The sequence below is a fragment of the Sander lucioperca genome, chromosome 8 (assembly GCF_008315115.2).
Source record: "Sander lucioperca isolate FBNREF2018 chromosome 8, SLUC_FBN_1.2, whole genome shotgun sequence".
Taxonomy (NCBI): Eukaryota; Metazoa; Chordata; class Actinopteri; order Perciformes; family Percidae; genus Sander; species Sander lucioperca.
Window position 1 is genome coordinate 5,209,782 of NC_050180.1, and position 23,658 is coordinate 5,233,439.

Here is a 23,658-nt window from a genome sequence, read left to right on the forward strand (position 1 = left end):
AAACTCCACGTATGGGGTCAGACCATCTGCTAGGGGGCCAAGACTGAGAGCTACATGATTACATATGCACCAAACAAGCCACTTTGAAATGTTGCTCTTTTCATGAATAAAAAAGTTAGGTGACCCCCCCACCCAGACTAAAAAATGTTGGATGACCCTCCCCTCGGCAAAATATAAAAAGACATGACCCTCCCCTATTTTCCTCCGGTGGTCCATTCCATAAATACCGAACGGTCCCTTATTGTTATACATTATTATTAAATCATTTAATTTTGACCATATGGCCTTAGCAACAAACAAGCCGTTCTTTAATGTCACCAACTGTTGTTTAGTACCCTTTTTTTTTCTTTTCTTTTTTTTACTTTCTTAAAAAGTATCGGTTCAGGCACCGTTAATTATGTATGCGATTAATTTCGATTAATTAATCACAGAGTATGTAATTAATTAGATTAATTTTTTTAATCAATTGACAGCCCTCCATTGAATTCATTAGATATGTGAAGCCAAAGTTTGCATATATTCCTGCTGTGCATTGAGCAGATGCATAACTGAGTGGTGTGCATTTAGTTCATCAAGTTTAAATTTGTGAAATTCACACTGGACACACACACACACACACACACACACACACACACACACACAAAGGCCCTCTCTCTGCACTGACACAACCTCACAGTCAGTAAATGAGCATTTGGCAGATTAGCACCTTAACAAAGACTAGCAGCTCTGCGTGCCAAGATTGTCAAGTGCTTAAATTAGCCAGCGCTACAGCCAAACATGTATGGCTGCAGGGCTATATGATCAAATCCTGCTAGAAACGTTCTCTCCTCTGCCTCTCCTGCTTCCCAAGTAAATAAAATATTCTTTAAATGAGAGTAAACTGAACTGTCTGCTTTGGAAATAAATAAATGACTAAAGCCATATCTAAATGGAACTAGTGGTACAGTGTCAGGTTTTAACCTTGCTGGCTTTTGATTATATGCCAGGTTAGTGAATGTCCATGGCTCTGTTGACATTACTACACAAGCAGGATCTTGACGATTTAATAAGTACATTTTACAGTGCAGTCGTGCTTTCCAGAAGTCCAACTTGACAGGAAAGAAAGTGTATTCAAATATTTTTTTACAGTTTTATAAAAAGCTCAATATGTGCTGCGATTTTTGAACATTTCCTGGATGAGGTATATACATTGAATGGAAACACTGATTCAAGTGGTAGCTGCGTTCAGTCATGTACACCCAATGCACTTCAATATCTCCAAGGAAGGCTCTATTCTTTGCTCCGAAATCCGACAGGTGATAAAGAAGTCACAGGTCAGGGTTTCATCTGCTGGAGAGAAAGACTCAAGGGGCCGAGGAGTCCTTCTTGCTGCTGCTGAGCCTGTGTTTGCGTCATCAGGTGTGGGATTTCGGGGATGAATATAATTTATATATAAAGTAGTCATTTTGTCGCATCATTTAAAAGACACTGAGATAGAGATGATTGACATCAAGTGAAACTACAGCACTGGAGCACATGCTTTTCAAAATATTAAGTATAGAGCTCAACAGTGACCGCCCACTTTTTGGACAGCTCTGGTTCCGGAAGTGATTTTCCCCACTCAATGTCTCCATTGACGTTTCATTAAATGCCTTTAAAAAGAGTTTTAGGCCTGGAACCAATCCAACCAGCTCCGAGATGAATCGTGACTCAGCATGGGGACGGTATAAGATTCTGACGGTACAATAACCTTCAGCAAAAATATCACAGTTTTACAACTGCAGCTTTAAAATGTATTATTTTAAAATTTCTGGGTAAAAAACTACTTTTTGAACCATTGAACACAATGTATTTTATTTTTGAACACACTGGCAGGGAGAGATTTCTAAACGCTCATACCTTAGGAACGGTGTGACAGAAAATTGTCGTGGTTTTGAAACAGTGACTCTTTCAAATCGCGGTATACCTTGCCTAATCGTGGCCATAAAACATTGGTTTCTGTGGAAAATAACATTTTGAAAACGGAAAAAAGGCGAAGGTACAAGACTGTGTACAGAAATAATTCAATGGTAGCAGCTCACTACACTCAGTTGTATTACTGTATATTTTAACAGAAATGTCCATAGAATGTCATTCACAGTTGTATTTAGAGCTTTAGTGAGTAACTTTTTGATATTTATGAACGTCTGTTACATTCAAGCCGTTGCCAAATGAGTTGCTACAAAGCTAATTAAGACTATCAGCTCCACACAACTCTCTCTGTATTTCTCAGTATGACTATGTTCAGAAGATTGTGGCGTCCGGTGACTTTCACGCGCAGAAACTCGAGTGAAGATAAAGACCTCTTCTAAAGAGTCCATCATGTTTTTTTTAATCCTCTGTGTCCTCCTTGGCTACTAGCAACTGTGTGGAGGAGGGGGGGTCACGGAAAGCTTGTATCATGTGTACGCGCCGACAGTTTTGTTGTCATTACTTAGAATTCCTCATGGGGGCGGCAGAAACTACGCACTACAGCTTTAAGTTTATTTACATTTTGCAAGATCTGTGCTCCAACAACTTTTGGCGGCTCTGGATGTTGGTTTGGTAGATTAAAGAATGGATTTCTTTTCAGAAGTTTACTAACTAAGAAAAACTGTTTTTTTTTTTTATTACAGGACAAAGTCTGGGTAATGAGCTGCCAGTAATTTTTATTTTATTTTACGGATTTATTTCTTAAGAGTGTAGCCGTTCACAGGTTCGGTGAACATTTCCATGGAAACAGCCAGTTCCACCAGTCAGAGACATCGCTGTTAGGATTGTGGGTGGTGTAGTACTTCTCAAGGTTGACTTCACATAGACTTCTACAGGAGCAGATACCATCGTTTCACAATCTCACAGCCCGTGGTCAGTCTACCTCGGATGGTAAAGAGATTGCGGCTAATAATCAAAACCCTTATGAAGAAAATGAATGGGATTTTTACTTCCGGAACCACACTGTTGAGCTAGAGTATGTATCATGACACATGGAACGGAGAGCACTTTACCTGCATGGACAGCCACAGCTCAGAGCTTTCTTCGTGTCTCTGAAAAAGATGTCAGAGCAAAATGTTAGTCTGGTGTTAATTCAGCCAGAGCATCAAAATCCTCTCGTCTTTACAGCTTTTCTTTCTGGCTCCTGCGTTATACTTCAAACAGGGAACAGTAGAGCAGTATTTTAGATGAGTGAAATCACATTCTTTCTCACAAAATAAATGTTCTTTTATGTCAGCAGAATGTTTTGTAAAAGTTATTTTGGAATAACACCTGCGCAGCATTTTTCCAGACTTTTCCCATATTTTGTCGTTTATTTACACAGGGCACTGGGGAACACCATTCCCAGTCTGAGCCCCATGGTTTCAAACCAATATGCATGAGCGGGAACCAGAGTTTTGGCAGAGGAGGCCAGGCTCTGAGACCAGGCCTGAGCTAAGCTGCCTCTTGGCTCGGCGGCATGTTTGTTTGTGCAAATCACTCCAAATCAGGAAGCACAGGACTGAAAGAGCGGCCTGAGAGTCCCACAGTTCAACAGTGGGGTTAACACTGCAAATTCACATTCAAATACGGAGATAATCTGGAAAGAGTTTACTCCAGCAGATGTGCTGCGAATTAAGCAAAGTTTTCCTCTAACAATGATTAGTTTAACGGATACTAAAGTTAAGGGGATTTTCAGAAAGTGGCACAGAGGAGTTAATTTGCATGTCCTCGTATCCAAGAGATTTGGGGACTTGGGACTAATCGCCGGGTTAGTTGGTGATCGACAGTAGCTAGCAAGTCAGGAACATGCCAGTGTTGGTCCAGCCAGGTCTCTTTATATGGTTTGTAAATAACACGCCAATTTGTTAAGTCATTTTGTGTGGTATCACAATGATTATTTTGCTTTCCGCGTGTCATTTTACGCCATGTATTCGAAGCAAGCTTTTAATTGTGAACCCATCACGCTCAGACGACTACTCTGGAACTGAGGAGACGTGGTATAAACACTGAGGAGTGTGTTTAGGCAGATGCGAGCAGAGGTGGACGGGTCCAACAAACACAGGACTTAGACCTAGGAGACCAGTTTTCGTGTCCCCTGTAAAACGAGTTAACTTAACTGTTGATTTGGATTAATTACGTTGATAACATTATCAATGTAATTAATCCAAAATTACGTCCTTACTTTAACCCAAACTGTGATGTTTTTCCTAAACTTAATTACCTTCACAAGCTTAAGTTTTGTTTGAATTCGGAAAACTGCGTTAAGTTTAACTAGTTTGGCGCGTAAAAATGTGACGTCAAGGGGTCTTGAAAGCGTATGGGACGAGTTGTGAATGAGAATGGGGCGTAAAATGACACAAGCTTAAAATGTGTTACATGACACACAAAACAAAACGTGAAAAGTGGCGTGTCATTTATACGCTTTTCAGATGAGATCACATTGGCTGCTCAGTCATAATAACATTCGGTTTCTATTGTCTCTGTAATATGCTGTTTACTCCTCCCTGGCACTGTGTTCAGGACTGTACACCACTGACCGTTCACTAAACCCTGCCCTCAAACTCGATTGTCCAATCATAGCTCAGCAACCTTAATTAGGTAGAGCAGTCGTGTGTGGGATTTATTTATATAGCCTACATTCTAGAGGTAAAATCACAAACTTTGGTTTACATACTTTGTAATACTTTTTTAATGTTAACAGCAGCTAATGTGCTATCAGGTAAAGGAGATAAATACGTTATGATTGATGAGCTGAAACATGAGACATTACTTTTTATTTTACTATTGTCTGTTGGTTACTTACATGCATGCCAATTAATTAATCACATGCATGTTTAAACACAAGAGACAGTCTCAATGCTAAATGAAATATTTTTGGCGGTGTGATGTTAGAGCCTTTATAAAAACACAAGAGCAAAAGTGTAAGAAATGTAGTTAACTGTGTTTAAAAGCTCAAGATCATGCTAAAGTGCTGAAAAGGTTAATGTGTGTCTCAAAATACATAAAAAAAAACACTTCTAAAGGCACCTCTACTATCTGTCTGACAAGACTAATAGACGCCACTATTACTACGTCGGTCTTCTTGAACTCACAACAATAAAGCACATAACAACCACTAGGTGGATATAAAGCGGAACATGATTTAAAATGACTCATGAAGGCTTGTGAAATAGATAAAGTAATGTATGTGCCATAAAGGAACGTAACCTTGGAAATCAAAATCAGATATAATAAGCCAAAGACTGTTACTAGGCTTTATCAAATATAAACATTGCAAAGAGCACTCTATTAAGACTTGACATGCCTTACATGAAGTACATCTGGAGCATTATGATGTGAAATTAAATTATGAATTGAACCCACAATAGATTCCCAGATTAGATAATACTTAAGTACACAAAAACACATTTAAATTTTCCTATTCTACCCAAGGACACAGACTGTCTCTCTCTCACACACTCACGCACACACGCACACACACACACACACGCGCGCACACACACACACACACACACACACACACACACACACACACACACACACACACACACACACACACCGTGACGCAGGCTCCAGTGGTGGTGTCACACACAGTCAGGATGGAGATGTTCTGGGCCCGGTTCAACCACCGGACAGACGTCTTGGTCTTACTGATCCACTTCACCATGGTCACATAATGTTCCCTATGAAAAACATCACAATTACACAAATAGTTATTTCAAAGTGTATAATAATCCATATACTGTCAAGGATAATTGATTGTTATAGAAGTCACAAAATCAAACTTTAAGTAAAATGTGCACAAAAAGAAGATCACAGATCAGGTGAACTGTATATGCCACATACAGGTGGTATAAATCATCTGAAAGCTGGCAACCTGAGGATTAATTTGAGATGCAGCTCAGCACTGTGTGTCAAGTTTTTCTAGTCATAAATCAGAGATAAAACTGAATTAATCATTAAATAATTAAAATAATTTGTAAAAGTGCATAAGTACTAAATGCATTATGATGCCCATTCCCGTGCTCACTTATGTCTCATAAATTGTTGCAACAGTAGTTGGGTTAATACCATTTGTTACAATTTGATGCAAAATTTAACCATTTAATTGCCATTTAATAACCATTTCAAAAATCCTTCTAAAATACCACATCAAGACACCAGACTTTGAGGAACGCCATAGAAAAACCCAGGCTGTGATTTGGTGTCAAAACCTTTGACATTTGGAGATTTTTGCAAGAAGTGCATTTTCCAGCAAGTGGATGGCGAGCACTTCTGTTCGGGAAACTGCTCAGAAGCCGCCGTATTGAATCCACAAGAGTCTCAGCTTTCCAGGCATACGCAATTTATGCAATTCCAAGAGATTATGCAATTCCAAGAGTTTAGGGACCCAAGTATGCAGAAATATACAAATACACCATTTTAGTATAGGTGAAAATAGCACATACTGCATGCAAAAAATGCAGTTTTTTTGTTTCAAACCACATGGAATTAGCATTAGTGATTTCCAAATGAAGCTTCATGAACCATTAGTTGTATTTGTTGACCCAATGATGGTGCTCTTGGTTTAAAGCAAAAGGCTCAAGGAATGGCAATTCAGTGTGCTTTCAACTCTTTGTTGAACAGAGCGCGCCATCTAGTGGGCTCAGAAAATACAGAAAATGCTTCATGAAGCTTCATTTGGAAATCACTAATTACCATAACATGTGGGAAGAGGGCACTTTTGGGTACCCATAGAGTCAATTTTCATTCAGATAACTTGAAGTGAGAGGTAAAAACACCACTTTGAAATTGTCCATGCCAGGTTTTTTTCCCTCGCCAAAATCTGGCCTAACTTTAAAGCGTTATTTAGGCCCCTCCCCAACATGCTTCATGGTTGGTACCAATGGATTTAGAGGTGGGCAATTTGGAGAAATTTTTTGACCAAATACCTTGATATTGATATTACGGCGATATTGTAGACAATTGGTGCTTTCTCAAAATATTTACACACTGACATTTTTGATACATTCAGTAATGTGGACTAAGTGAGTTAAGTGTTTTTGATGTAAAGCACTTTGGGTGTCTGTGTTATGAAAGGTGCTGTATAAATAAAATTGCCATTGCCAATGACTAAGTGGTTAAAGGCAAATAACAAAACAGCTATAACAGTCTGTCATTTCGGAAAATGATATTACTTTACTATAATGCAGCCTTTAAAACCAGGAAAAGAAAACACTTACCATATAATGACATTATGATATCCAAAATCCAAGGCGGTATCTAGTCTCATATCACAATATCAATATAATATTGATATATTGCCCAGCCCTAAATGGATTCCTTAGATCGTCTAGTTTCATATGATACTGCTATCCTCACTAGCTTTATACAGAGCCTGCTACAGCCTTTGAATGTTGGCCGGGCCAGCCAGCGGGTCGTCAGAGGTGTAACAGGTGTTAATGAGCAGCTTAGTAGTAATTAAAATCACTGAAGATGAAAGTCAGTTGGTAATTGAACCAAGGATGCAGGTTAATGTCCCAGCTTCCAGTTCCTTACAACTCTACTAAATTACTTTACTTCTACACATTACGGTCATGGTGGTACAAGACATGTCTCTGTTTTTGAGAGGTTGTTCCAAGACTCAGTCCAGCCCAATCACATACATTTATACATGTAGTGCAAAGAGATGGAGGAGGAAGAAGTCCCGTTGACATACAATTGATTTAAATACATAAAGTCTCAAGAGATTCATTAACAGCCATAAGATTAAGTTCTGGCGTACAGTGATGCAATCTCATAAACTATGATGTTTATAACGAGTTTTCTGTAATGTGTTGAAATGAAAAAAAGAAGCTGCATTCATTGTAAAATAATCATAAAATACTACAGTGTTTTGCCTCACCAGGCCCATGCAGTGGGGGAATTGTTGGTTAGCTATAGTTTGTCCTTCAGTTTGTTAGCTATCCTCATTGAAAGTGAAAGTTAGAGCTACTGTAACAAGCTGCAGTGCCCACGATTTACCAATGAAATGTGCCGAGTGTCTTGTGAGCAAAAATTATCATCTGAAGTTTAAAATGTCAAAAGCATCCCTTTCAGTGGCACAGCAGCTGATGGAAAAGTCTCACCGTAGCTTGAGTGTTTCTGGAGGCATGAGCTCCAGCGTGTGCGTCGGCCCGTAAAGATTGACTACATAGAGCTTCACCGCCGGGTTGGGTTGGCCAGCCTGCATGCAGAATCAACAGTCCAGACTTTAGACAAAAGCCTCACATCATCAAATGCTTTTTGCAACACCATCCAATATGGCAAGTGTGACTTATAAAGACCTGGAATGAATAGTTAATTGACAACATGCTTTTAAAAGCCCTCTGTACTCTTTGTACTCTTTCAAATGTCCATATTATGCATGTGTTGTTATGCAGAAACTGTAAGGAATTTTGCCATACAAACTGAACAGCAGACATGAAAAACAATGCTGATTAAAAATAATGCATTGAAAAAACACTTTACTGAAGCAATAGTTACATAATGATAGAATTACAATAGTAAAGAACTTGCTCTTGCATTCTGTCATTGTTCTCATTTGAACATTGTTCTAAATCCATGAGAAACCTTCCCTCAGACAGTATAAAAGTGTCGGGATGAGTGTAGTATGGAGAGACAGAAGTACATTTCTGGAAAAAGCCTGATATCCGGTGCATGGCTCCGCACTGGATGTCAGGCTTTATCCCTCCCCTTTTGCTATCTGTGGGGGCTTAAGGTTCACAAAATCCCTTCACTACGGAAACAACAACAACCGCCAAGCTAGCAAAAATGGTAAGTTTGGACGAAAATGTATATCTTGCAACAAGGCAGGCCTGCTTGGATCTTTCGGTGAGCCATTCTAAAGATTTACAATTTTGTTGTTTACGCCATTTACTATCTAACCTGGACTTGCTAGCATGTTTGCACATCAGTAGTGGAAAAAGTTTTATTTTCCGAGCATGGCCTATCGTCGGCAGTAGCTAGCGAGGGTAACATTAAACACAGTGCTAATGTTTCCGGACCGATTGGTGGGATTGCTTTGGACAAAGTACACACGGAGATACACTGGTAAGAGCAAATGAGGTTTAACCATGTATCGAGCTAATTTAAATAGCTCATGTTACTGTAATGTGTGAACAGTTAACTTCATTTAATATTGTATGTGGCATTTTGCTCCGTCCGGAGCTTGGTGCCGCCCAAGAGGATTGTGATTGGTTTAATGAAATGCGTTTTTTCTCCTATACCAAAATGTATGTGTGGAGTAGCCAGACTTTACTCCACAGCGCTGTGGAGATAGAGCTGGCAGGATCAGTGTTAACAGAGCCTAGGATCAGTGTTGTATGATGTTTAATTAATTCTACAAGTTAATTTGGGATTCTTTCTGGTTTTCTTTTTCTCTCCGCCTGCAAAAACTCATTCTACTTTGATTTCCTGTGTTTCCTAAAATGACTTGTGCCGATGCACAGTGCGCCCTGTACAAAGATCTTGAGACAGAACAACAGGTGCTGCTTTCAATCAAAAATGGGCAAAGCTATTGAAGCTTGCCAACTACTTTGTGTGTTGTCTGTGTTGTGTGTGATCACTGCGGTGCGTTGCATTCTGTTGAAGTGAGGCTGCGGTCAGTGGGGAAGATTGTTTCCTGCCTCTTTTAAATTGTACTGTCTCCCTGTAGGACTGATCACTGGTGGAGAGTGGCAGCTCTACACAATCGGTTTTTCTTTTAGCTCACTGATTTCAAACTGCGTTGAAAATGTAAAACTGTGATATCAAATTGTTACAAAACAGTATGGGGGAATAGGAAAAATAAACCACCAATCACACATACTGTAGTTTGTGCAATAGCCTATGTTTGGAGAATAAATTTAGTAAAGAACGGGTTAGACTACACACTGGCCTTGTTCAGGTGTATTTCCCTTTACTTTATGAACATGTTTTGTTGGAAGACAACTGGCCTAGAACAAGACAAAAAAATAGTCCACCCTTTAATTGACAGACAGACAGACAGGCCTGTATATAGTACACTTAGAAAGGCACAACAGCACCATTGCATTAAAGTAATTTAGTGTTTACAGGTGTCTACCTGGCCAGGGTCTGCAGATGAAAATAGCTGCTAAATCTCATACAATACATCTCCTCTCTTTGCATCGGAATAATGCTTTTTGTATTCTTCTCACACAAATAGACAAATAGATGTAATAAACTAAACTTCAACATTTTGGGAAATTCTTTCTTTCTGAGAATGAGATGAGAAAATCAATACCTAGCTTATGTCTGTGAGTTATTTACAGAATATGGTTACCCTAGCTTAATATAAAGACTAGAGTCAGAGGGAAACAGCCTGGCTCAGTCCAAAGAGGAAAAAAAAGCAGCAACTCTAAGGTAGGTAGTTAAGATGGACTTTGTTTTGCGGTACATTAAAAAACTCCAGCATGAGTTTAAATTCACCTTCAGGAAGACAGGAACTTCAGAGAGTTGGGACGGCACTGCGCAATAGCACATTGTGGATAAACTGTAATGCCTCCTTCATGTCTCCTCAATTGAGTGTTCATTAAATGCTTCTGTGTAAGTCATCAAGGTCTCCTGAATCTCCTTCACGTATGTGAAATGAATTGCGCTGCTCCTGAGTTTTTCCTTAACAGTAGTCACCTCCTAATTGGACGTTGAGTGTAAAGATCTCAGGGTCTCAATGTGTAGAGGCATTAGGGAAACCTGTTTGACCGTGTAGCATGTACAAAATAGAACATCAATCCTCTCATCTCATTCTTGAAAATCAAGCAAACAAGCGTGTATCCCAAAATGGTGAATGAAAATGACAACAGATATCTTGTTCTTATTTATTTATTTAGAGAAACAGGGACAGCGTAACAATAAACATCAACCTCAAGAGGAGAGATGCATAGTACCAGGTTTTAGCTCAAGAGCTAATTTTCACCCGTAGTCCCTGGGCAGGCTGATCGTAGCTAAAATACATCTTCATACTTCATATTTGCCTGGAAGCATGGTTAATGGCCATGTATCCAGTGTGTTAACTGTGCGGTGATATTGTGATAGGTGTGTCTTCTAAGTAATGTTTACCTTAGGGTATGGGTACTGCTTTCCTTTGGGGTATGTCATGCCGGTGAAGCGAGGTAAAGCCATGTTGGGCACCAGACTGTCATTCAGGACCAGGAAGGCCAACCTCTCTCCGTCAGGCGACCACCAGTGGGCCACATGGGTCTGAAGGATCTCCTCTGTTTGGAAGGAGACACAGGGTGAGCTACATTCCTTTATCAAATCAATCTAGAAAGTTAGGGATCAAAAAGTACGATTGTTACCGTTTTATAACACAAAATACCTTAACATATGATCTGCCAATGGACGCTTAAAGCTAGCCTAACTATGTGTAGAACTTTGATGTGATTACAGCATTTTTGACACGACCACTGGGGGTGCCAAAGTTGGGAATGTTTAAACTCTACTTAGAGCAGCTTTAAATCACAATATACTTCAGCCGTGTACACTGTACTTCTAAGTTAGGAGCTAATGCATTACTCTGTGTGGACATTTCTATCTGTTATTGACATTACATTATGGTTAAAATGTAGATGGTTTAAACAATAAAGTTGATAAATTGTATTAAAAGCATGAAAATCCATAAAATAACTATACATTTTTGTTAACACTGACTATTGTGACAACACTGACTATTTGTAAAAAATGTCCATCTTCTGAATTGCCTTTGGCAACGTCTTTAACATGTACGAGGCTCTGTTGCAGCATAGCTCTCTCTCTCTCGTAGCCCTTTCACGGAGCTCTCGCAGCTCTTCGTTCAATAAACTGTCGGTACACTTACAATGTTCTCAATGCTTCGGTTAACATGTAGGGACCCTCATTATGCTACCATTGAAGTTTGGTGATATTTTGAGCCTTTTTAGTCGTACAAAATAGCGATTTATTTTTAATTTCCCTGTACCCCGAATACTAGCGTTGTAAGCTAATCAGCGGTCCGCGCTAGCTTCTTTCAAGCTACAAACACATTCGATTAGCATGAAAACATGTCCCAGAGAATGACAGTAGGTACACATCCATTATTAACCCCTAGGTATGTTTTGCGCTGGAATTGTCCTTTAATCCATCCCGGGCGTTGTGTTTTAACCCTAACCATTGCCTAATCCTAGTGCCTTCCAGGTAGCACTGCCTGGAAGATGCCGTTGGGGGCTTAAAACACCAAACACTGCAGTTATGTGCGTCACTTGCCTTTTTATAAGATTTACATAATAAACGGGAAAATGGAGACAAAACAACAGTGCAGTTATGTGCGTCTCTTGCCTTTTTATAAGATTTACATAATATTCTTGTCTCCTGAGAGATTGACCAAAGTCGCTAACAGCTTGCAGTGTGTGTTTACTTATGGCACATAAAATGACTCCTCACACCCAGTGGGGAGATATCTGCACTAAAACAAACACCATGAATATTTAATCACTGTCTTTTATAAGGTAATGTTTCTCAAGATGGGCATTTACAGTTTAATGGGACAGTCTGCCAACACTTTGAAAACTAAGTTAGATATTATCATATGTATTTTTGCAATGTTTAAAACCCCCAGTTTCTCAACACATTATTATCTGACATCAAGTTGCTGTTTTTCATTTAGATCCTGCCATGGTTTTCTTCAGACAGCTCCCAGGAACTGAGCTGAACACTGCATGCTTTGGCTAGTTTTGCCCTTACACTGAGTTAAAAGGTAGTAAAGAAGCTGATATGTACCTTCATAGAGCCAGTCAGCAATCCCATTGAAGATGATCCCTTCTTTCCCTGAGGATGTCAGCCTAAGGGAGTTACTCTTGACATCTGACTGGTAGTAGATGTTATTTTCAAATATGTAGATCTAGAGAGTAGAGAGAAAGCACACACAGTCACAAATTAAATGTTACATCACGTGGTAAGGAGTAGAGAAATGCTCCAATTGAGGAACACTGGTGCAAGGCTGACAAAGTTCCAAGTATGTGCCAGATTTCAGGCTTCACATCTTTAGCACACATCCACTGGATTAACAATTATATTAAATAAACACAGTTTTGGCTCAAGCATCCAAACTATTTTTTTTAGGATTAAAGGTGCAAAGCATTGTCGGTCAAGCCATCAAGTGATTACCTCTGGAGTACTGGAGACTGTATTTGTGGAAGTAAAGCCGTTACTCCTCCAAAGGCCTCAGCAGTAAATTACAATCTGCAAACCCAACACAGTCTTACTCTTAGTTCGTCAAAAACAGATGTGGTCAGGTGCTTTTGGCGTTAGTTATTGACACAAAAAGTGTCCTGTAGCGTCTCAGTCAGATGCATGGTGCTTTTAACTAATTCCAATGTAATCCCATCTGCGGTGATATTTGACACTCATTTTTTTCACTTTTGTCGCTCTGTGTCGGGACCGATTTGGCGTAATTTCTCAACGTGCAGGGTAAAACAACTTTGTTAGGGTTAGGGAAGATTGTGGGTGGCGTTAAAAAATGCCCGTTTCAGTGACACATGGGACAAGAACAGGACACAAACCCATACCTCCTGGGTGAAAGTCCTGTGTTGTGTGATCCCTCCACCACCCCACACTACTCCCTACCGTTGTCGCTCTTCATACTACATCATCTTACAGCGCTACTGCCAAGCCTGGTGCGTTTTATACAGACGCTAAAGGGTGCATTGTGCATTGGTATCTGACGCTCAGAGCCACTGACCATGTGTCAATATTTGACAAGCTGGGAGTGAGCACGGGTTGCAAAACCAGAAACCTCCAGAATTCTCCATCTCAAATGCAACTGCACAACCCAAGGCACCCCACCCACGCTCTTATTAAAAATAGTTTGGCTTTCTTGCCTGTATGTCGCAGGCTATTAGCACACAGTAAATATGTGTATATGACTGGACAGCACCATGCTGATGGGACATTCTGAGCCTCAGTAATGTCAAAAAATATATATTGATAGTGCAACATAAAACAGGTCACATAAAAGGATTTTGTCACTCGTGTTATTATTTTTTGCCTTACTTCTATTTTCGGGATAATCATGCTGATAATTTGGAGCTACAGTTCCCATGAGGCTTTTTTTCTGAGATGTAACCATGAAATATAATGTGACCATGGATTCAATGAATTACACTGTGGGTTACAACTTTTCCAATTTAAACTTTTATATAATTTATATTGTTTGAAATGGTCTTGACACCCTGACAGCAATACATAACTCTTGGGCTCTGATGAAGGAGTGAAAAAGATCCATTATCTGTAGCTGCTGCTGGAATCCTGTAAAGACTCCCAGCAATCAGCTTGGAAAGAACCAATGATATGCCTCCTTGCCTCGCTGCGCCTACTCTACCCCTCCCGTTTACGAGTCTGATCTCAAAGAGCGTCATCGTCGCCGCCGGAGTTACTGCAAGGCTACTGGAGAATGGAGAAAACGTAGCAGAAGTTGCCACTGCCGCGGTTACTTGCAACCACCCGCACTGCTAAAAATGCAAAGAAAATAAAGACTGAAGCTAAAAAAGCGGCGATGCAGTGGTGCTTGTGCACGTCTGTGTGTGGGCGGAGCCACGAGGGCAGGGGGAGGGGTTAGAAGAAGCCCCGAGGAGATAGGTACTTTCAAATCTTGCCAGCTTATGAATGGCCCATGGATGTACAGACAACTATCACTGGATTACTTTGATACTGAGAGAAGAGTGCTACGGAAATTTCCCTGTGAAAAAAAACTTTAAAAAAAACTAAGCTGACACACATCACAAAAAACAAATCCAACTTGTCAAACAAACATTTGTCGATGTTACACAGACCAAAGTGTAATAATCTTTCTTTGGCCTTTCCAAAAAGCCAGAATCTGTGGCCTTATGTGATCTTACATAACAATTTGTTAGCAATGGGCCTCTCTCTGCACTGACACAACCTCGCGGTCAGCAGGGCCTTCTGCTGTCTGGCTGGAAGGCATCACAACAAATCATCAGTCCAGAAGGCAGTCTAGAGAAATGATTATCTAACAGCAGACTATTCCAAAATGGGAGGGTTCATTACTACAACTGTGTAGTGAGTATAGTCAGCCATTTCAGGTTTTATTGCTGCAGGTTTGATCAAATTATGAAAGTCTCTATGTTTTATTTGGAGATCTGGGCCTGGGAAAACAGATAATTTATCACCACAGACAGCTATTGAGATTGATTTAACTACCTCTAGATGACATTGCTTTTAGTCTAAACAGTAATGAAACCAAATAACTTTGAATAAAAATGTGTTTTGTGAATGGGAAGTAGTTCCGTTCTAACTATATTTGAACATTTTTAAAGTAGTATGTACATTTGAGAAGCCCTCATCACTAAAAATGTAACATGAAAATCTCAAAGCTTTGGTCATGTCTTTTACTTAGCTGGCTACTGAGAGTAGTATGGATAGATCAAAACCAACAATGCGTTAGTCAATCTCTCAAATTTAACTTCCATAACTTCTGTGGCCTGCCTGTCCTAGTAAACCAAAGAAAACTTTGCTGGCACTAAAACAACTATCTTTTGGATAAGGGTTACAGGTGACAGTAAATAAAGGTGGATGAAAAAGACAAGAGTAGTAACATGACCAGAACCATGACCACAATTATAATTTACATCAGAGGTTTTTGAAACAATGAGACAATTTAGTAACATTAAAACGCTTAGCCCGATTGCCGCGCCACGCATAAAAAATGACACTCGTTCTCAGAGTCATAACTCAGTCAAGTCTGAACACACAGAAATAAAACAGATTTTTAAGTTAAGTGTGACTTCCACTCTCTCAGTATCTCTGATACCATTATCCCCATCATAATTAAATGTCTATAAATCCGCTCAGAAGTCATAGAAAAACAGCTCCTTATAACTACAGAAGTTGCCTGAGAATTATCATGTTTTTAGGTTTCTTCAGTATCACATTAATCCAGTGATAGTTTTTTGGTATATCCAGGAGGCATTGCAAACAGGAACTGCTAATAGCTAATTTGGCACACTTTTAATGTGTGGATTTGCCAATGGAAACAAATATGGGCTAAGGAATGGGGCTCGAGTTGTAGCCAACAACGCTACTCACTAAATCCATGGCAACATTATAGTAATAATAATACATTTTATTAATATAGTAATACATTGCTTTGGACGTGAGGAACAGACAACCCTGATTCATATTCCAAACGTAACCTCCTGGCGTCCTAATGAGAATACAAAAATTCCCAAAGAATTGCTAAGAGACTCACTTACAGACTTTCACAAAACACATGTCGTAGCTTCCGAAGATGCACTTCTTGCTAATGATGCTGCCATGCTGCTCGAGAGCCAGAAAGCCTTCACATCTGTCTAGCTCTCACCTCCTTATCACCATAATGACTTCCTAATGGAGTTGGGTTTGATTTATGCTCAAATACTACACGCTGAAATTTGCAAATATGGACAAAGCAAGCAGCTCCACTATGCTTTAGCCTTTTTTATCTGTCAACAAAAAAGCCTCCCCATCTGTCTGGTGTAGATACATAAAGAAGGTATGATGGGAGAAAATGTGCATCTAATTAGGTTCCCTCAAAACCTGAGTACATAATGAGTAGAGCGGGGAGTTCTGAATTAGAAGTGCATGCCACTAAAACCACATGCGGTACAAGCAGAAACACACACATCAACCAGGCCTGGAGCTGAAGATAAATTTGTCATTTGTTTGGCAGATAAAGACTGTGGGACTCAGCAACAAATACGCTGGAGTCGAAGGCTACATTATAAACTGTGCTTGCCCATTTAACTACATGAAAGGAAAGCAAGCTCATGTGTACTTACTGCTGATTCAATGTGTTGTCTTGGTTAGTAATTGCAGTCAAACATCAACCTCGTAACCTTGAAACCTTATATCGTGAAATAGACATGCTTTCATAACTTGTTTACCGCAGCTTCAGTAGGTATAAGATACAAAGAAGTAAATATGTATCCACAGCGCTGCGGAGGAAGGTCTGGCTAGTCCACACAAATGCTGAAAACGTGCTCTGGTTTATTGGCATTTCTTTAAACCAATCACAATCGTCTTGGGCGGTGCTAAGCGCCGGACGGAGCAACGGTGCCTCTGTCAAATAGCCTCAGGAAGGAACTTGTTTTGGTGGAACATGTGTACGTTCAAAAGTAGTTTTAGTCGTGCAACAGAAAACTCAGATTGGACAGAGAGTCTAGCTAGCTGTCTGGATTTACCCTGCAGAGATCTGAGGAGCAGTTAACCATAGTCCTCACAAATCCACCGGAGTTTAGAATTCCAACACAAAGAAAGCGAAAGGTGACGGACATCCGGCGGATCTTCCGGCGGCACCGGAGCAATCCCGGAAATGAATCATCGTCGATATAGACTACATCCACATTAACCCTGAAATGCAATAAATGTAATGCAGGCAAAGTGATGCGGTGCCGAGAGGCAGGGTGAGGCTGTGGGAGGTTTTCTGTGTGTTCTCACCAGCTGTTGGCCTTGCACTCCCCACGCAGCGTACTGCAGCACCGAGTTCACCACCTCAGGAGGGTCCAGCTCCCAAACCTCCCTAAAGAAACGACAAAAAGCAATGTCTTCACAAACATAAAGGGGGCAGAGTGTTTGCATTCAGGGCACCGAGGCTCGGGAAGGATCTGCCCGAGGATATCAGCTCAGCTGAGTCTCCTTTAAGTCCCTTCTTAAAACAGAATTTTATCAGAGCGTTATCCGAATTTTATTTGAGCTTGAACCTCCTTTGAACTTTGTCTTGTCTTTTATTTCTTTTAAACATGTTTTTTTTCCTATTCTTACCTACTGTATGGATTTCTATACACCAAATAGATGTTGTAATTGTTGTAAAAACCTGATGTTTTTATGAATGGTCTTTTTTGTGTTGCTGTTTTGTGCACTTAACATAACGTGGGTTTTGAAAAGTGCTCTATAAAAAAAGATTGATGGTCTTGTTTCTTTCAAGCAAAAATGCAAAACAATAGATGGCTCCAGGTTGTTGAAAATGTGAGCATTTCTTTGTCTCACATTTTATTAAATTGAAAATGTTTGGGTTTTGGATTGTTAGTCAGAAATTAAACAGACCAGCCTTTTATTTCTTTACAGTTTTCAGATGTTTTACAGACCAAAAAAATCAATCAAGAAAAGCATTGAGAGATAAATCAATAATAAAAATAATTAGTTGCAGCCTTATAACACACATACAATTCATGGTACAAAAAAATAGTTGTCTGTACATCTATGTAATCCATAATGAAACCAGGATCTAACTGCTTATAACTAATTTGGCATACATTACATAGTGATGGCAATTTACCAATATGTATGTTGGGGGGGTTTGAGGGTGGGCCCAAAGTGTCAGACTTTGACCCTACTGTAGCATAGACATGGGACACTACCATTCTGCACAAATCCATCCACCACATGTATGTTTTAGAAATCTAGCCAGTATGTAACCCTCGTTCATTTCTGCAGCCTCGGTCAGCTGGAACAAGGAGACCAACTGAGAAACACATTTTCCTCATGTGTGTCACAACATGTAGACAGGTGATAACAATACTTTCATCACACTAGCCTTTTACCGATAGCATCTGTGTTGTACAGTTTTTGAAAAACAGCCACGTTTTCTCCCAGATGACAGGAGCTGCTGAGGAGGACCAAAACACTTACCGTGTGTGAATATTGTAGATACTGTAGGAGGCCATGTAGGAGTGGCGGTAAACCTGCAGACACACAGACAGAGAGAGAGAGATTAAAAGATGACTGTCTGAAACATTAACGAGAGAAGCAGCAGCGCCACGGATAATGACATCAGGACAGAAAAATTAAAAGGAAGAAGGCATCAAACAAAACAGACTGCTGGCTGTTCTCAGTGATAGAATCTGTAGACAATGCAATTTGCATGGGTGACAGCTGTGGGACGAGACATTTAATTCCATCTGAGAAACCCATCATCGGCGAGCGCCTCCGTGCTGAAAGCCCGGGAGAGACGGGGGGAGAGAGAGAGAGAGAGAGAGAGGGAGAGGCATTCAAAGTGACAGAGGGGTGCATGTAAAGCTGTCTGAACCCCCCACCGGAGAAGCTGCGGCTGACATGATAATAGACCTCTGACCGCGGCTGGTGATCAGCCACAGAAACAGGCCATATTTTTGCATTTCATCATGAAGATGACACTCATGTATTGAGCTCTGACACAAAGCAGAGGAATACATTACAGGAGAAGATTTTGTACTGCTAATGTAGAAACTCAGAAAACACTTGACTGACAATGGGTGTAAGCTGCGGCATAAGTCTATCATCACAGTAACTTAAAGTGTGTCATGAGGACAATGTGTGCATGAAATGACGTTTTCTTTCTCTAATACCTGGGCACAGAGGGGACAGCAGGGTCAACTCTCTGAGTTTATTTTTGCAGACTTTCTATGCATACATTTTTGTCTTTATTATATTATATTTGAAACGGTCCTTACCCCACATGCACGGCATCTTTATTTTCAGCAGAAATGTAGCTAGGAGTTTGACTTTTGATTTTGTTGATTGAACTAAGCTTAAAGCTAACTTAAAGCTGCCAGGAACCCTAAATACAGGTAAAATGACACAGGGGCCTACAATATATGAATTTTTCAGATCTTTAGTGACAATCAATCAAAATATTATTAAAGTACAGTTCATGGTTCAGTCGATTTACATATAAAGTGGAATATAACATATAATTTCCTCCAAACCATAGTAGATTGTTTGTTCCTACCCTTTAATACGACCCAGAGGAGGGTTTCATTAATTAGCGCCCCTAACGGTGGCAGGAAATACGACCTTATATGTAAACCAGAGAAGGTAAAGGTTGCAAAACACGTTGCTAACGTTGTGAAACGGTCACAGTTTGTAAAGATTTAGGCACAAAAACGAATTGGTTAAGTTTGAAAAAACATTGTGGTTTGGGTTAAAATCAGATGTTCTCTCGAATATGATGTTATCATCATATTCGGTTACGCACAGGATGATGTAATATAAAATGATATATTATTTCGTGACGTAGCCCTGTTTGTTTCATAAAGTTAAAAAAAAAAAAAAAAACTCGCTGTTTAAATTTATTTTCAAATGGGACCCATCCTTGGTCTCCTGGGTGAAATCCTACAGCCACTAGTGGGCGCTGCCACTATAAACGTAAATATGAGTCATAATTGCTGCTTGTACAAACAACTTATGTGGGCGTTTCTCAGGGAGGACAGTGTCATTCATCTCACTCATTTTTCATTTAAAGGAGACATGAAAAACTCTCTTTTCCTGTGCACGTAGGCTACATTTGGGTATCTAGAGTTCCTTCCATCCCACAAACTGTGAAATACGTCTGTTTATGTGGGCAGCCTAGATGAGAACTAATGGGATTTAACAAGCTATTCAGATTGGTCACATGCAGGCTCGTTAGAATATACCGCCCCTCCCATCTGAAATGGAGTGTTTCAGACAGAGGGTGAATATAGGCATATTCAGACAGACAGTATTAGAAAAACAAATGTGTGTCTTGAACATGTAAACATGTTCATGTAGAAACCCGAAATACAAGTATGACCCTGAAAATGAACACAATATGTCTCATTTAAAGTCTATGTATACCATAGCAAATCATTTCCTTTTAAAAATGATTTATGAAAAACATGTTACTGTCTGCAGGCATAAACGAGATACCGTGTGAAAGCAGCACATTCAATGGGTTGTCTCAGTTTGTTTCTACATGATATATAAATAACGTTACGTAACTATAAATAAATCATGCTCAGCATATTCACCGATGCATAGACCGTGGTTATTGCAAATAAATTATGGTTAACGTTAGGCAAGTTATTTATTTATGACAGGATATGAACACTAATCACTCACATAACAGTCAGATGCCCTCCACACCTGTACTGTTCATACTGGGAAGATCAGTCATTTTCTTTCACACCAAACTCTCTTTCTCTCTTTTTGTGCAGAGACATTGTCATGTTGAAACAGGAAATGGCACTCCCTGAACTGTTGCTTCAAAGTCGGACACACAATAGTGTCTAAAACATCATTGTATGCTGTAGCACCAGGGGCCCTTGTCCATGGAATAAAGGCCTTTTTCAACCAGGTAGGTCTCCCTTTAACGCTGTGATGTATGCATAACGATCTTGGATTGTGCAGGAGCTGAAAGAAGTTGTGATAGGGACACAGATTGATGAATGACTCTTACTTAAATAGCACTGACAAGCCAACATGAATGATCGCCCAAGCTGGGACAGAAGTTGATTTAACTCTATTGACTTTGGCAAATGCTTGTTCTCCCTACAGTAAGTGTACCCACTGGGTATCAATGAAGTAGGCATATGCAAAATAAGTCCAAAGCTAGACACTGATGATTTCCATGGCAGGAAGAAGTATTTGTGTGTAGTAGTTTTGTTGAAATCTAGTGATGGCCCAATGAAGCTTCATGAACAATTTCCTTTATTTTCTGAGCCCACTAGATGGCGCTCTCTGTTCAACAAAGGGTTGAAAGCACACTGAATTGCCATTCCTTGAGCCTTTGTCTTTAAACCAAGAGCGCCATCTAGTGGGCTCAGAAAATAAAGAAAATGGTTCACAAAGACTCATGAAGCTTCATTTTGCCATCACTATTGAAATCGTATGACAGACAAATGTTGACAGCTAACAATTTTGGAGCCATACAACAAGAAAGGTCATACAGCTGGCAGCTCGATGCTTCTGTCCATCCTCGAGACAAAGCTTATCACATACCTAATGAAACTTCTTTTTCACTATGTCTGACACACTTTGTGAAACAAAAAAAAACTTTCAAATCCAGAAATAAATTCCAGCATATTTCATTCAGTATACATCAGTGAAATTTATTGTATGGGTACCTGCAATAAAGGCACCATGGTTGAGATAAAAAAAACTTCAAAGATAGGGCCATTGTTTGCCCTGGTAGCTCACCACAGAGTTCCCAAGGCTTTGCAGTGATCATGCTATATATATGAGCACGTTTGACTTGTGTCTTCGTCAATAAAGCCATGTTTGTTCATATAAAGCCAAAGTGTTAGTCACTTTAGCTAATAAAGAACCAGTCAGCCTTTATTGTGTGGGATGAACCTCAACACGTATCTATATGAGAGGCAGACATGTCAGTGGCAGCTGATTACATTTAATTTCATTTTCTTTTCTTTTTTTAATTCCACGGCAAGGACTGTTCACCAGGTATTTATATCCAGATGTCACCAAAGTTGTGCTGTAAAAGTTGCATGTGGGTACATTCTATTTTCTTTAGGCATATAAACACGTCAGCCCAGGGACAGTTAAGTTACCTGTATTTGCCTCACTGCACCACTGTGTGTGAGAAAAGTGGCCAGAGGATGGAAACTGGCCCTTTTTAGCCCACTGTAATTATATTCACACAATAAAGAATTAGCCATTGTTGGTAACAGGCCAGTGCCATTCAGTGTGGCACTACAGCAGATGGCAAAGTGACTGCAGTACCTCAGATGGTAAGCAATGTAGAAATTACCCAAGCAGCTACTGGATCAGGTAACTATGTGTAATGTGAAAAGGTGTCACGTCAACGTTCGCAATGATGAATCCACAGATAATTATTTCCCCGATTCTGCAGTACCCCTCAGTTCTACAGATATTTAGGGCCTGAGCGCCGACAGCGGCGAATAGGCGCACAGAAATGGCTCACTAGCACCCCCTACAAAGTTAAAAAAATTGAGCCCCTGCAGTACGTTTAATGTAGACTAACGAAACTTGGTACACATATGAAGCATCTCAAGACGTACAAAAATGCTCATTGGACCTATACCCCAAACCCAACAGGAAGTCCGCCAATTGAAAGTTCAAAATTAGTGAGATTTTGGCCATTTCCACGTCATACTTTAACGAACTCCTCCTAGAGATTTCATCTGTACCATCTTAAGACATTAACGATGAAAAGAAAATGAATTCGTCATAGGGCATGGCCGTGGCGGGGCGGCCATTTTGTGCGTTTCGCCATTGAAACAGGAAGTGGGTGTAATTTGATTGTAATTGGCTCGAAACCTTTCAGGATTCATCAGAGTCCAACCCTGAGGACATCTAAAGGCCGATATTTACTCAAAGTCAAAGCGCCCCCTAGTGGCAACAGGAAGTAGGCCTAAAAGTCATGGCGCTATACTAAACAAACTCCTCCTAGAGATTTCATCAGATCGACTTTAAATTCGTTCTGTGTTATCTAAAGACCTTAACGATGAAAAGTTATTAAAAGCAAAACTTTTCATCCAACGGTGTGGGCGTGGCATGGCGGCCATTTTGAGTGTTTACGATGAACGGAGAAGTTTTGTAACTTTAGTGTACATTGTCCAATTTGACTGAAATTTCTCACGATTGACAAGAGTCCAGGCCTGAGGACATATAGAGGCCAATATTGACTTTTGGTCATAACGCCCCCCGCTGGCAACAGGAAATCAGCCTTATAGGACAAACATCATCCGATTTACATGAAACTTATGTGTGGTCTACATGTGATACTGAGCCGCCCCCTATACTTTAACCACGCCTACTTACTCAGGCCACGCCCCCTTTCAGAACATTTGAACCGTTTAAGGTAGAGTCTTGTGTGAGGTGTCATTGAACTCAGCAGATAGTTTCTTCTTCATTGGTGATGGTTTGGCCCGCCCCCTATGCTTAAGCCACGCCCCGTTCATAACA

The 23,658-nt window shown here is 40.1% G+C and overlaps 1 protein-coding gene and 1 long non-coding RNA gene across 3 annotated transcripts in view; one reads left to right on the top strand and one right to left on the bottom strand.

Annotated features, from left to right (window-relative positions):
• Positions 1-23,658, bottom strand: part of LOC116053532 (inactive dipeptidyl peptidase 10) — a 255,317-nt gene that overhangs the window by 24,418 nt on the left and 207,241 nt on the right. For both annotated transcript variants that reach the window (XM_031304612.2, XM_031304611.2), the window contains exons 6-12: positions 18,628-18,680; positions 17,437-17,518; positions 12,724-12,844; positions 11,050-11,204; positions 8,079-8,176; positions 5,531-5,654; positions 3,003-3,041 (exon numbers count right to left, since the gene is read on the bottom strand). In XM_031304612.2, the coding sequence (XP_031160472.1) occupies positions 3,003-3,041; positions 5,531-5,654; positions 8,079-8,176; positions 11,050-11,204; positions 12,724-12,844; positions 17,437-17,518; positions 18,628-18,680 (672 nt within the window). The remainder of the gene's footprint in view (positions 1-3,002; positions 3,042-5,530; positions 5,655-8,078; positions 8,177-11,049; positions 11,205-12,723; positions 12,845-17,436; positions 17,519-18,627; positions 18,681-23,658) is intronic.
• LOC118495560 lies at positions 1,525-6,720 on the top strand. Its single transcript, XR_004898014.1, has 3 exons — positions 1,525-1,534; positions 6,467-6,471; positions 6,505-6,720. It is a non-coding gene; the product is annotated as an uncharacterized LOC118495560 (long non-coding RNA).